This window comes from Eleginops maclovinus, chromosome 20, assembly GCF_036324505.1.
Source record: "Eleginops maclovinus isolate JMC-PN-2008 ecotype Puerto Natales chromosome 20, JC_Emac_rtc_rv5, whole genome shotgun sequence".
Taxonomy (NCBI): Eukaryota; Metazoa; Chordata; class Actinopteri; order Perciformes; family Eleginopidae; genus Eleginops; species Eleginops maclovinus.
Genome location: NC_086368.1, coordinates 13,014,426 through 13,029,193, shown reverse-complemented (window position 1 = coordinate 13,029,193; position 14,768 = coordinate 13,014,426). Strand labels below are relative to the sequence as shown.

General features: G+C 39.7%; 2 protein-coding genes across 5 annotated transcripts in view; one reads left to right on the top strand and one right to left on the bottom strand.

Annotated features, from left to right (window-relative positions):
* Positions 1-3,346, top strand: part of LOC134882503 (mitogen-activated protein kinase kinase kinase 12-like) — a 26,953-nt gene extending 23,607 nt beyond the window's left edge. For both annotated transcript variants that reach the window (XM_063910254.1, XM_063910253.1), the window contains exons 13-14: positions 558-858; positions 1,004-3,346. In XM_063910254.1, the coding sequence (XP_063766324.1) occupies positions 558-858; positions 1,004-1,090 (388 nt within the window). In that variant the 3' untranslated portion in view covers positions 1,091-3,346. The remainder of the gene's footprint in view (positions 1-557; positions 859-1,003) is intronic.
* Positions 3,274-14,768, bottom strand: LOC134882505 (poly(rC)-binding protein 2-like). 3 transcript variants are annotated; one of them, XM_063910256.1, is made up of 14 exons: positions 14,598-14,768; positions 13,754-13,789; positions 13,185-13,307; positions 12,180-12,203; positions 12,030-12,062; positions 11,767-11,883; positions 11,544-11,675; positions 11,294-11,422; positions 11,015-11,089; positions 9,755-9,796; positions 8,592-8,691; positions 8,232-8,284; positions 7,797-7,966; positions 3,274-4,435 (listed from the first exon to the last, which is right to left on the bottom strand). In XM_063910256.1, exons 2-14 carry the CDS (start codon positions 13,763-13,765, stop codon positions 4,399-4,401), a joined length of 1,047 nt encoding a protein of 348 aa, XP_063766326.1. In that variant the 5' UTR covers positions 13,766-13,789; positions 14,598-14,768; the 3' UTR covers positions 3,274-4,398. The 3 variants fall into 3 exon arrangements, with proteins under 3 accessions (XP_063766326.1, XP_063766327.1, XP_063766328.1); XM_063910257.1 differs by having other exon boundaries at positions 8,592-8,664; XM_063910258.1 differs by lacking the exon at positions 13,754-13,789 and having other exon boundaries at positions 14,598-14,767.

Sequence of the window (14,768 nt, the reverse complement as noted above, 5' to 3'; positions counted from 1 at the left end):
TGGAGGGAGTTGAAAGTCTGTGTTGCACAGCGACAGCCCCAAAACATCACTGCTTTAGAGGAGATCTGCATGGAGGAATGGGCCAAAATACCAGCAACATTGTGTGAAAACCTTGTGAAGACTTACAGAAAACGTTTGACCTCTGTCATTGCCAACAAAGGGTATATAACAAAGTATTGAGATGAACTTTTGTTATTGACCAAATACTTATTTTCCACAATCATTTGAAAATAAATTCTTTAAAAATCAGACAATGTGACTTTCTGGATTTTTTTTTCTCATTCTGTCTCTCATAGTTGAGGTATACCTATGATAAAAATTACAGGCCTCTCTCATCTTTTTAAATGGGAGAACTTGCACAATTGGTGGCTGACTAAATACTTTTTTGCCCCACTGTATAAGCTTAAATATGATCTTTTTTCGATTCTTAAATCTTTAACTAGGTCCAGCTGAAGCAGGTTTAATGTGCTGTTGGTCAATTTTTTTATGTCAAATAAAAAATAATAATGTATTTGCCAATATACTTTATGTATTCGTCCTATTTTATTCCCTCTCAGGCGTCCCATGAGCATGACCAAGTGCCAGTCCCTGTCCACCTTCAGCTCAGAGAACTTGTCGGTCTCGGACGGTGAGGAAGGGAACACCACCGACCACTCCCACAGCGGCACACCGGACGTGGTCAGCACCAACACCGACGAGCGTCTGGATGACAAGAGTGACGACCTGCTCTCCCAGGGCTCTGAGATCCCTGCCGACCCATCCGACCCGACCCAGCTGGGTTCTGACGGGATGTCTGAGAAAGAAGCTATTCTTCGCCAAGTCAAGACCCAGCTCGCTAGCAATGATCATAACTTTGAGGTAGGCTGAGTGAATAAAATGAGAATTTACAATATAGTGTGATTTAAAAAGGAAGGCAATAGGTCAGAATCTGCTTTTGCAGTCAAAAAGTAGCAGTAGTTTTGCTGTTGCCACCTAAATAATACATGTTTCTTGTTCAAACCAGGGCCTGTATGATGACTCGGACTGTGACAGTGCAGAGCTGGATCATTCAGGCAGCGCAGACCCTGGCCAACCTCCAGCCAACTGGTGAAAATCTCCCTAACCCACTCAAACTCCTGCAGATCCGGCCTGAGAATGTCTCTGTTATTCTAACAGACCTTCAAATGCATGAGTCACGATCAGGGACATTTCATTGACAGGGAATGAAGGTGCATCTCCGTCATCAAAAGCAGGAAAACCAAACAAACCCTTGGTGAGTGTTCTCAGAACCCTGATATCCTTGGGGGTAGAAACATAAAATCCTTTTTAATTTTAGATAAATGCGTTACAGTTGTGTGAAATTGATTTGGGACAATAGCCGAGCTGATGGAGCAACTGGCCCAGGATCAGCTCTGCAAAGGCCTCAGTCAAAGAAGCCATCCGCACTACTGATTATTTCTCTTTCATCGTCCATTTGTATTTTTCTCTCCGTCATGAAGATGTGTCATGTTATATCACACCATGTAATGAGAACATGATAATAAGATCCTATCAGGGTGTCATGATATTTAATGTTCTATTGTCAGCATCACCGGGACATACACTGATGTTGCTGCTTGCACTTATTTTATGAAATGTACTGATTTCATGATCCCCGTGTCATATTGCTTTCCTCTCAACATGTTATGCAATGACTAATTTATTCTTATTTTACAGTGAATTTATTGACATTCTTAAAACAATGTTTACATTTTTCATTTGTGTTTACATTTTTTGTTTGTGTTTTAGATCATGGATTATGTTTTCATTTTTTTACTCCTTTATTTTAATATCTATGTAAATATGTGATGTTGTATAATGAACAAATTTTAAAAATGTGAGATTGTATAATTTAAAGGTGCTGATGTTTCTAATTAAGTGGCGCTACTCTATTTGAACCTCAGAAAGCTTTTGGTAGTAGAATGTACTGTAGCTGCTGTTCATGTCCGAGCATCGAAACACAGATAAGAGTAACATGTGAACAAAGAAAAAGCAATATGTCTGCTCTGGTGAAGTATGTCCTGTCACAGGTCAGAATAACCACAGCTGAGTTCATTCAGGGCAGATGGGCTTCTTTATTAGTATTTGAGTGTTTACTGTATTAACATGCAAAACCCTCTTGCCATCTAGGGGTGTATATAGCATCAGAAAAGCATGCTTGTGATGAAGTACTGAGAGCCTTTTGGTCACTGCTTGTGACGCGGATCATATTGGATCCATCCACAGAGAAAAAGATGCAACTAAAGACTGCAGATTTATGGCAGTCATTTTAAGACTTGAGGCATATGGATGACGGGGATACAAAACACCAAAATAGATCTCAGAATAACTGGAAAATATGATTATATCTATGGTTGTCTGTTTTAACTCAGTTATGCCTGGCTTGTGGCCACGCTGTTTGCAGTGTACCAGCACAGAAAAGAGATTGGGAGTTGTTCATAATTTCTGTAAATTGAACTATGTGGCTCGTCCTTTAGATTCTAGTATTATTTTAGTGAGGAAATCACAAAAAGACCACAGGACATATAACCTTTAGCTTGCTCAAAGCTGAAAAATGTAGACCTCAATTTATGTAGACCAAATCAGTGTCCACCACCTGCAATATGGCCAATTTGACTTACTCTCTCCCTTAATATAGCATTTTTCAACAGGGAAGTTTCAAAAGCACATTATATATGGTTTATCAATTTTTGAAAGAGCACTCCGACCTTGTCCTCACTTGCTGAATTTTGGCCAATAGATGGTAATTTGTTTACCTATGTGCAAGGGCTCTTTCTTAACAGATAATACGATAGATATTACTCATGTTTTGATGTACTTGTGTCCCTTGACTAGCCTTCTTGCATGCATGTGGTTCCATCTGACTGTACAACAGCACTGCAGCCTATTCCATTAATTCACGACTGATCAGGTCTAACTCAATAAGCTAGAATTGGCAGCTTCCGTTTTTTAATCTGGTGTTTTAAGAGATTTTAAGATATTGTGCCCCCAAGATTTAAAGATAGAAACCCTCCTGCAGGAGAAAATGTTGCCAAAAAGCATAACTACTGCCCTCTAGTGTCTCAACTGTGGAGGTACTTGTTTTCCATCATGCTGATTCAAACAACCCTGTATGAACAAAAACGTTTGCTTTTTATATTATTGTCACTGTACAATAAATATATTTAAGAAACAATTTTAAATAAAATCAAACCTGTAACATCTCAAATCGTGGTTTTAGTATCTTTCAGTGACAAAACTCAAGACAAGAAGTGGTTCGAGCATTTCACATCTTTATTTCTGTATTTTTTAAACAATGTTGTGGCACCCAGGTCTACAGTCTCAAAAACGTGCACAAAAGTCTCTTTCCTGCAAATAAAAAATAAAATAATTTTCTGGCTCGAGCAAAGCAAAGAGCAGGAAACTAGTGTTAACTCACAACCCTTTCTTTGTTTAGTTCCAGATCCTCAAGACGTTAATCCCCCTTTGGTAGTTTAAAAAAAAATATTTCATCCATTTAAAACAAATATTCCAACATTTTGTTTAAGTATACATCAGTCTTTACAAAAAAGCGAGGAGAACCCTCTGCTTCTGAACCCCAGTGCCAAGCCCAAATCCCCAAAAAACCCCATCCCAGCAAAATATCAACATATGATCTTAGGACGAGGAGCGAGGGGAAAAACAGGAATGACATGTAGAGGAGATGACATGCGTAGAAATACACATTTTGAATTATATGGATAACTCTAATCATGACATTACAACATTTCTCATCATAAATACAAATTTGTGACAGTGCATTGTAGAGCTAGGTTTTTTTCCAATTCGTGTTACAAGCACTTTAAATTCAAAAAGGTGACAAAAGGGAAAGAATGCTGTGTATAATTAAATGAAATGTGGACATAAAATGGACAGACAGACTTTGTGGAACTGGGTGAGAGAAGGGGGGGGTGTGTATACATAAACGGAGTAAAACAGTCTTTCTATTTTGGATTTCTCTTCCTTTTTAAAAGAAAAACACTGACTGTACACAACTAAATCTATATGCCTATTCAGAGGTTTCCAACTGTACTCCTTTGTGATGGCGAGAAAAAGAAAAGAAAAAAAAGGGAAGAGAGCGAGGGATTCATTAAAAAAAGAAAAGCCTTATAACAAATAATTAAAACCTCCAACTCGACTCAAAAAGGGAATTAAAAACCCAGTACGATTCTTTTGAATAAAACCAAAACAAATGAAATAAATAATGAACTGAACTGAGTGGGTCAAATCAGTGGCAGATGACATGATTTCAAATGACAAGAGGCAGCATAATATATAAACTCTTAAGTTGGGTAGTTGCATTGACTGCTTTGTGGTGGCTGATGATATAAAAGTGAGATTTAGTGCAGATGCAGTGTCGTACTAGTTGGCTGCCAGTCCTGTGGCCTCAGAAGAAAGCCTGGAGAGAGACAGAGAGACCCCCGGAGCAGGGAGGGAGAGAGAATGAGGCATGCAATCAAGACAGACAGGATACATGTTATATACTGTACATTATTTGAGAATACAATGCTTGATAGGATGATTTTTTTAAGTATATTCCTATACTAAGAGAAGGTGATTAGTCCTCTTAATGATTACTCCTCTCAGCTAAAACTGATACATTATGGTTTATTGAAACAATGTTTAAAGTTATATTGTTGTGAAACACGCCTATTTGCATTTTTGCTGAGAATAGATAAGCTTGAAAGCAGGCAGTTCGCTTAGCATTAATAAATTACAGCAGCTAGCCAGATTCTGTCGAGGTAAAATGAATCACAAAACCCAACTTCAGTACTTCCAATAATCAGAAATTAACACATTGCATTTGGTTTGTTCAGAGAAACAGTCTTGTCTCACTGAGGTTGCCCGGCAACCAGCTGAGACTCCAGGAAGTCACTGCTTTGGCCGAGAAACAGGCTGGCTTCAAAACATAAACTACTCACTATTAATTCAACTAAAAAGTGAGTTCTCAATTATGTGGTGCTGTCTCAATGTATATTGATTATTATAATAACATATATAGGACTTAATGTATCCCACAATTCATTGTGAAAAGAAGTGTACAACAAATCAAGAACTAACAGAACAAGAATCATGCATTGCGCTGAAGAAGTGCGAGAAGAGAAATCTATTGTGGTCCGATAATGAGGAGCGAGAAGCGTAGAGCATCACAACACAAACGGCCACAAAGAATTTAATCATTTGGGAAAATATGCTCAGTGTTATGTCACACAAATGATGTCGTCCTGGCTCTTTATAAATCAGAAATAGCAATTATACTGCCTAAATAGTGAGTGAGGAGAGGATGAGGTGATGATTTGAACGACAACCCTTGTGAAACCAGCGTTTGTTTCTTCCACTTTCTTTTTGTACGGATTACACAAACAAGAAAAAATATGATCTTAAGAGATGCTGTTAGCTCTCGACAGTCAGGTTAGCAGCTTCCAGTCTTAAGTGTTAAGCTAAAGAAACATCTTGCTACATTTTTAACTGTACAGACATGAGTGATATTCATCCTATCACCCAACAAGATAGCGTATTGGCATTTCAAGTGTCAACGTTATTTCAAATTAGGCTAAACTGGTTAGATGTTTTTGCATTAATTAAATATACATAAAGATCTAAATAAAGGGTTGTTTGTTGCCTTTGATACCTGAGGGCATATTTACTTGGAATTGACATTGCAATTGCTTCTTACATAAGCTAAAATCAAGATAATACAGTTATACTCTCCATTATAAACAGCCAACAATAGTCATTTAAAATTAACTACAAGAAAACTATTCCAATAAATACACTGTGACATCTTAAAGAGAGCCGCTACCTGAGCAGAGCTTACACGAAGGAGAGAAATGCTTCAGTAAAATCAGTGAGATATTTCACCGTCCATGCTAACTTCAAAGTCATTTAAAAATATAATGCACTCAACATGTCATTTCTTTAGGAGACGGGCTAAATCAAGCTACAGATATTTATTTCATAAATATGGCAGCAACCATCTGTCTGGCTGTTAAATACTTGTTTGTGTGCATATGTTTTCGGTAGTAAGCGTGGCACAGCCAGATACAAAAGCGAGTGCAGGTACAGACAACAGAGAGCATCGTCAGCTCTTTAGTAGATGACTTATGTTTCCTTCGTTAGTAAGGGGAGAGCCTTCGCCTTTTAGACTTGGAGCTCAGCTCGGGGGTGATTTTGGGCTCAGCGGGTATTGGGTGTGCGGGGTTACTAGCCCCGCTGACAACATGGAGGGCCAGCAGAGGGAGGGGCTTGAGACTGAGGAGACTTGACACACAGGCAGGAGAGCTGGGGAGCAGGGAATCAGTGGAGGTGGAAGAGGAGGAGGAGGGAGGAGGCGGCCCTGGAGCCAACAAGGACAGAGGGATGGAGGCTGAGGGGGGCACCACACAGGAGGAGGAAGAGGAGGAGGAGGAGGAGGAGGAGGAAGAAGAGATAGCAGCAGAGGAGGTGGTGGTAGTAGTAGTAGTAGTGGTAGTAGTAGTAGTAGAGGTGGAGGGAGGGCACGGGCTGGTCTGTTCAGGGTTCAAGGAAGAGGAGGAGGAGGAGGGAGGAGGTTTAGAGGACTCTACACTGTGGAAAGAGACAAGGAGAGAGGGACAACACAGTCGGGATGGGTCACAGGGCAGGCTGGTGATCAATGGGTGGGGGGGAGGGGGAGTGGTAGGTGGTGAGGGAGGTGTGTTTGTGAGGGGGGTGTCACTCAGTGATGTGATTGAAACACCAAACAAAAAACTTGGAGAAACGGGAAAAAAAGGACATCTCTACTGATGGATCCAAGTGAACAAGCACAACAGCAGACGGAGCTAGCAACATCGAAGTGAGGATAAGCAGTGATTAAAACAAAGAAATTGTAAATGAATCTATACTTAAAGTAGTCAAGACAGCAGGTATGTATTTGCATACGATATCAAGTATAGAAACTATTTTACTGTAGATTAACATTAAAAGATTATAGTCAGGTAGACCAAGTAACTGTAGTTTTCCCTTTAACATTTATAGAAGACAAATAAGGACGTGGAATGCCACTAATATATGAAAAGACAATGTATAAGGGCTTTGTGTAATTTAAGAAAAATAATAAACACCCAGCGAGCGACCCACTGCTCATAGCGGCTGACCTATGGAGGCGACTCTGAAGCATAATGTCTTGAGCATCAGAAAGCACTAGAACTATTCGAACTAAATGCAATAATCAGTGGCAGTAAATGGAAATAAAGTCGGGGCAAAACAGGACATGCATCCAGCTGAGCAGCAGTTTCTGTAACTAGGCTAACGATAGCTACGGTCAACAAAATATCGCTCCAGCGCGTAGATCAGGTATGCAAAATATTTATTATTGGTTGTTTAAAAAGCAATTTTAGTTGTAAGATATGTCAATTCATCTAGTGTGGTCTAAATAGTCCTCTAATGAACATGGAAGTTGTGCAGCTGTTTGCCGTGTGTACAACTCTGGATTTTGTGGGGCAAACTAACTTCTTTTTTAAATAACTAATGTGTCAACATCGAAGTGATGTCAGTCAAAAGTTTCGTAAAAAAGGGGAAAAAAATGTTTTTCATAAATTAATGAATAAGAACTTACGGATAATCAAAAGGTTAAACTGGACAACTATTGGTTAAACTAATTGCTTAAGATTTGTATCCCTAACTAGAAATAACAAACTGAGATGGCACAGAAACTCCAGCTAATGTGATGCTTTCCTTAAAGGTCGGGACTGACTGCTAACCTCGTTTGAGTCAACTTGGTATGTGATCGATGATCTTACCTGGCATTGATGAGGTACTCCGCCAGACTGATGCTGGCAGGAGAGCCTGTGATGGTGACCTGGCGGTCAGTCGATCCATCCACTGGATTTGCTATCTTGATCTGGGCGCCTGACATTTGCCTGATCTCGTTGATCTTTGCTCCCTGGCGGCCAATGATGCACCCGATAAGCTGTGGTTAAGAAGAGTAGGAAGAGTAGGTATAATGAATAGACTCTGAATAGCACTATGAACATGCCTCTGGTTAAGAGTAGCAACTTGGAGTTATGAAGCGTTATACACAAAAGGTGGTCATACACAATTTTTCCGTTTCTTTAAAAAAAAAAAGTAAGTACAGTTAAACAGTACGGTTAACAAATACAGCTTAATTGTGGATGAGAACACATTCCCTAACATTAATTGTTAAACACTTATACTGTAGTTTTTGAAGTACTTACATCATTTGGAATGGTCATCTCATGGGAACTGGTTTGAGCAGAAGCATCCATCCCTTGAAGACAAAAAATTGATTTAACAAATAGAACAATAAATCAAAATGTGCCATCAATCTTTTTACAACATGCGAGTTCAACATCCATTAACATAAAGTTAAAGTCATGATCATCCGTCCCTATTTCATCTTATATGGTTTGTAGTGTTTCGCAATGTATTACATGCAAATGGGATGGATAAAATACAACACCTTCAACACAATGCATTCTGATAAAATAAAAAAAGGTCTAGTTTTGTGTCCAACAATTGTTAACGGCTGACATGTTGTCAACACGTTGCATGGAAAGCCTTGTTCTGCTGCATACCAGTGAATCCCTGGTTGCTTGGTGCGATGGGGAAGGGGCTCTGCTGCATCGCCAGCTGGTGAAGTTTGGTGAGCTGTGGAGAGATAGCAGCAGAGGAAGACTGTGAGAGTGAGAGAGAAGAAGGCAGGGAGAGAAAAGAGGAAATGGAAAACACAGGAAGAGGGAAAAACAGAACACAACAAATAACAGTCAGTACAGACAGCTACACAAACAACAATCACGGAACAATACTATGGTGTGCAGACATCTCATCCTCTGACACAGCTCTACTCAGGTGTCTGAAAATCATTGTGTTTTATGGCTTGTCTATGTGGGGTACCCCAGCGTTATTCCTCCAAAGTGCAGGCTGCATCTGCTGGTAATGCTTTCTGGCAGTCTTCAGGGATAGGGCAAAGTCACAATACACAAGGGAGGGAGCTCTCAGTATGCAGGTGATTTGCTAATCATCACTAATACAAGACCCAAATATGACCTGTGAGTCAACTTAGCATCACACTTTACCAGTCATCACCACTATAGCGGGAAGGGAGGATACAAGTAAGAGATAACATGTTTCTGTGTCACTTAACAGATTAATAAACAAATTGCATAAACCTGAACACACCTGACATACACGATATCATGTATTGAATATATCCGACCTGCTCTGTTGCTAACATTTAGTAACAAGTAAGACTAATGATGTTCAGTCTATCACATCAAACGGCCCTGATTAAACTTCAAAGTGGGCAGAAGACATGGTAACAATAAAGTGTGAATGAAGGGAAGAATCCCAACAGATTTATCTGGGACAGACTAATGATCGAGGCACGTAAAACAAGACAAAAACACAAAGGGGAGGAAAAACAGTGAAAGAGTGAGCAGCAGGAACAGATTATAGATCATGGAATAGTGGAGAGTCTGGAAAATTACAGAACAAATGTTGGTTTAATTAACAACTGACTTTCAGTTAAATTGTACAAACATGAGTTACTAACAGTGCACATCCTTTATGGTTACAACTGATGAAAATAGTGGATCAGAAGTCAAATTAGTGGCAAGTTGTGCTACCGTTGTATGCTGTCAAATGAGACGTGGGTAGGTGGAAGCACATTTTGAAAAGACAGCAGCCGTAATTATGGGTATGAGTGGTGGAGGGGTCATGAAAATGTTACTGCACTTACGTCTGGCTGTGGAATCGCATGCTGTCCTTGGACGGCATATGCCTGAAACAAATACAAACAAAAAGGTTAAAAGGCCCCACAGCTGATATTTCAATACACATCTCATGAATACTCCAAGACATTAAAAGCTCATTCTAAACCAATATCATTTACGAATGTCCACACGTCTTGTCCAAAGTCGCCACTTTTCTGGAAAAATAAATCTTTGGAGATTACTCCAGTGGATTTAAATAAACTACTACTCGATTTAAAGAAATCTAGGAGGGATTTTGTTATTTTTGAAGGAAAAGAGAAGACGTTTTTAGGCCAACGAGCACCCTCAATGCATTGTGGTTTGGACCAACAATAATGGGAAATAGGTCACCACACTACTGAATCCTGATGCTCAAAACAATTAAATAATGGAGACACTTACAATGAAGAACCTGTAACACACTGCCTCTGAAAAAAATGTTTTTGGGTCACCAGACAACTCAAAAGGCATTTCTCTAAATAATTAAGGTTTGCGTTATTTTCCTTAAAGGTCTCCTATTATGCTCTTTTACGGCATATATTATAGGTCTCAAACATATTTTTAAAAACATGTCCGAAGTGTTTTGCTCAAAATACTAAACAGATCATGCATTTTAGCATGTCCGCTATCCCTCTGTTTCAGCCCCATTTTCTAAACAGAAGTTGGCCACGCCCCTTTGGAGCGTCATGATCTCTCTCTGAAGAGAGAAGTTTTCCGTGATTAAACGCCATATTATGTTCCAAACCACATCAAGCATTATTTCTGAAACACTTCTCCGTGTTCACCGCTAGAACAGTGACATTATCTATACAACAACTGTAAGTCCCTCCAGCAGACATCCTGCACAGAGACACAGAGGTGCTGTGGAGGGGATTCAGCTCGCAAATGTATATTGCGGACGATAGGTTGGGACGTGTCATGTGGGCGGGACATTGCCAGGAGTTCAATGTTTTTTCCGACACTTGAGTCTGCTTAGACACCAGGGACACATTTATTTATAAAAGACAGCAAAAAGTGCATTTTGCATAATACGGGACCTTTAAAATAAGTAACAGAAGCAGCTCTGGTTGCAAATGTTTTCTAACCCAAATTGTGTCGTTTGGCCCAATTACATACACTAGTATCAAAATGCATTTCATCACACATCAATATTTCTAAGGTCATAATACAAGTAAAATAAGTAAAGCAATAAACCCCTCCAAAAATCCTCATAAATAAAAAAAGAGGAAACCCTGTGTCGTATGTACCTGTCCGCCAGCGAAGATGACAGGGGATCCTGAAGGTTTGGGTCGGTAGGGGATAGTGACCCCCTTAGGGGGAGACTGTAGAAGAGACAAAAAAGGTGGATGTGTTATTATATTAGTGCTAAAAACAACTACAAATTCTGTTGATCGGCTCGCAACATTTCTGGTCTAAACCCAACAAACCGCAGCCAAAGGCCCAGGGATCATAAGGTTTCACATCATTAATTTACAGGTCAACAGCTGCCACTTTATTTGCTTCACAGCATTCATGACTCCACTTACCTCAAGCATGACCACACAGATCTGCTTCACACACTCAATTATCGACTGGGGAGTACCAGCGATGGTGATGGCTCGCTCTGTAGAGTTGGGGAGCATGTCTCCTGCCACTTGTACCTGAGCACCAGTGGACTGAAAAACACAATGAACTAAAATGAGATCAGAAGTCGTAAATGGACCAAATCTGATGGGTGAAAGGTGACAGTCAGCTGATATGGGTTTGCATCGTTTTGTTTCAAAGGTGTTGCATTACCTCTCGGATTTCCTTTATCTTGCAGCCACCCTTCCCGATTAGGGAGCCACACTGGCTGGCCGGCACAACAATGCGTAGGGTCACTGGGGGCTTGCTGGTAGCTGTGCTGTTTGTCATTGAGCTGCTTATGTCCTGGGAATAAATATGAAGGTTAATCTAGTTTGTGTTTGAGCTGGTTGCAGCTGAACAGTGAATTCATGAGTCAGCAAAAATGTTGACGTACCTCTTCCAGCTTTTCAATGATCATGGAGAATGCTTTAAAGATGGCGGTGGTTGGACCTGCTAAAGTAATAATCCTCTCAGGACAATTGCCCTCAGAGATGTTGATGCGAGCCCCGCTCTACGAAAATAGAAAGCAAGCAATTAAAAAGAAGAAATCTGAAGGACATCCTATTGTAAAAGATAAGTCAAGCTGCCAACTGTAACCTCACAAAAAGATATCCTATTCGACATTACCATAACTGAGATAAGAAAAAAAGACCTCACCTCTTCTCTCATCTTCTTCACAGATTCACCTTTCTATAAAGCAAAGAATAAAAAAGTCAGACTCAGTCAGTATCATTATATGAAATTAAAAAACACTGATATTTAAATGACAGAACATCTAAATAGCAGTTATATTAAACAGAACCTTACCTTTCCAATAATACTTCCGACTTCCTAAAATAGAAAAAGAGAAAACGATTCATCAGGCTGATTAATCATCTCGAGTCAGACTCGTCTGCCCTCTTTAGCTATAGCTTGCCTAATTTATCAGGCAATAAGAAACCTTCAATAATTTAAGTTTTTTGGTTTCCCAACACTTTGACAAGAAGAACAGTTGTCACTGTAAGAACTGTAAACAGCCTGGTCCACCATGAATTCTCCAGCTCTCTATCACAGGCAGTTTGTGTTTGTGTCTAATCCCACGCATGCTCAAGATGGTGCTGTTGACCAAAGTTAGATGCAGGATTCAGCCAAGCACACAGTACTGTAAGGCTGTTAATGCCTAGCTAGTGCTGGGGCCTCTTAAGATGCTACAAACTAGCAGAGCTTTCAGAAGATACTTTCTGGACAAGTTTTGAATATACACAGTATAAGCCGACATGTCAGACATAGATTTTGGGCAGTCACTTCTTGCCATGTGGCATATTTTAACATTTGAAACCACAACAGGCCACTGTGGGACTCAACAATGCAACAAGTACGTGGCTATATGGCTGTTATGAAAGCCAGACGGAGTGTATGATTTAGAAATGGCTGTTAATTATACGATTTTATCTTTCATTCTGTTCATTCTCAGAGTGGAATGAAGGAGAGGATGATGATTTTAACTTCACTAAAATAGGTCAGAATTATTGTAATACCTAAATCATAGCAAAGAGAAATATTTGATATTTTAGCAAAATGAGTTCAACTTTGAATACAACAAATTTAGAGATGAGACAATCATGGTTTCCTTTGTGAAACCTCAAACAGAGTAATATGCCAAAACAGCACTCAGCACTATTCTTGGCTATAAAGGATGCCGTCACCAAGGTATTGCCCCTTACTCATCACATCAAAGACATGCTGTTTATTCCCCTGGGATCTAAATTTCCATAAATATATCGTCATTAATTTACTACAGTGCCGACACCAGCAGCTGATGGGTGGCCTCACCTTGCCATGCATGAGCAGCCTAATGGTAAGGGTGACATTGAGTCCTCCTTCAATCACACCGGAGTCCATAACTGCAACCTGGGAGTCCGTACAGAACTGGGGACTTTGGTCACCGAGTTGGATCTAAAAGAACATAAGAGACAAGGATGATATACCAAAAATGATCATGTGCAGAATGATTTAAGAAAAAAAAATGATGGATGCATTTTAAAGCTATCTGAAGTATTAAGTGTGGTGTTCTTCTAATGTCAGCATACACTACATAAACATTTACACCCATGGTGAGTTAATAGTACACATTTTAGCTTTAATCGCTTGTTCAATTTTCTGACCATTGAGTAATTCTTAAGAATTGCAGATTGTGTTGTTGGATACAGATATTTTGTTATTATAGGGAAAGATTTAAATATCAGCATAACACAAATAATTTTTAAAAGGCCCATTAAACCCACATATCTGCCCTCCTAAATTTGGTAAATCTAACACATCATTTAAACAACACCATGAAACATACATAGGCTAAATGTGTAACATTAAACGTCAAATGTGCAAAAATATGATTGTTATACCTGGTATTCCATTAGACAAATGTCTCCTTAATAAACCTATTCAAAGAGAAAATGATAAATCTGTGTCACAGCTCATGCTAACGTTAATGCTTATGAAAGTGATGCGTAGTATGATTAATCATGACAAAATAGCTAAGGACTCACTTTTACTGTGCCAACTACACGCTGCTAGTTTGATGCATTTTTTTTCAAACATCTTAAGTCTGTTCCGACCGAAATTATTTAACTCCAACACCAAATTTTGAAATGGATCCATCTCCATGCTACTGCTTGGATGCTAACGATGTCTTCATCATCAGCGATGAATCAAGTGTGTCAACATATGTGCGATTAATTAACCCCCCATGCTAGAGTAAAGCCTACATTTCTTAATATCCATTCACAAGTATGTTTAACGTGAACAGCAGACATTTAAATGCATACTTGGCATGTATTGTTTAGGTTAAAGTAAGTCCATAAACTATTCTTGTTAAGTCTGTTAGCCATTTAGCATGCTGGAAAAATGAATGGGCATGCGTGCGCTACTTAGCATAGCTAGCTAGTTAGCTTAATTAGCCAATGTTATTAATAGCTGTCCAAATATCGGATGATTTCGTTACATGGAAGTTAGTTGCTTATTGGATCAAAGGCAGGCACCATAGACTAAACAGGAGGCTAAAGTAACATCAAAATCAAACTTCTCCGTGGTTAGCTAAGCTAGCCGGATCATACGGAGACTGCGTGCTCATCATCGTGCGGCCTGTTAGCATGCTGGGGAAGCAGCCCATAGCTACTGGGCGCGATTTCTTTCAGCTACTTCAGATCACAACAGAAACATAAAATACCACAATAGAATACAACTTACCTGATTCGAGTGCTGGTACGTGACCGGGGGGAGGGTTGGGGTTGTAAGGGTAGAAGGGGAGAGGTTTGGGTGGGTAGAAACCCGGGGGAGAGTTTAGAAAGGACTCGGGGAAGAGGGAAGAGTGATGTGAGATCGAGCTCCACTCCTTTACACAAAGACAACACAATTATA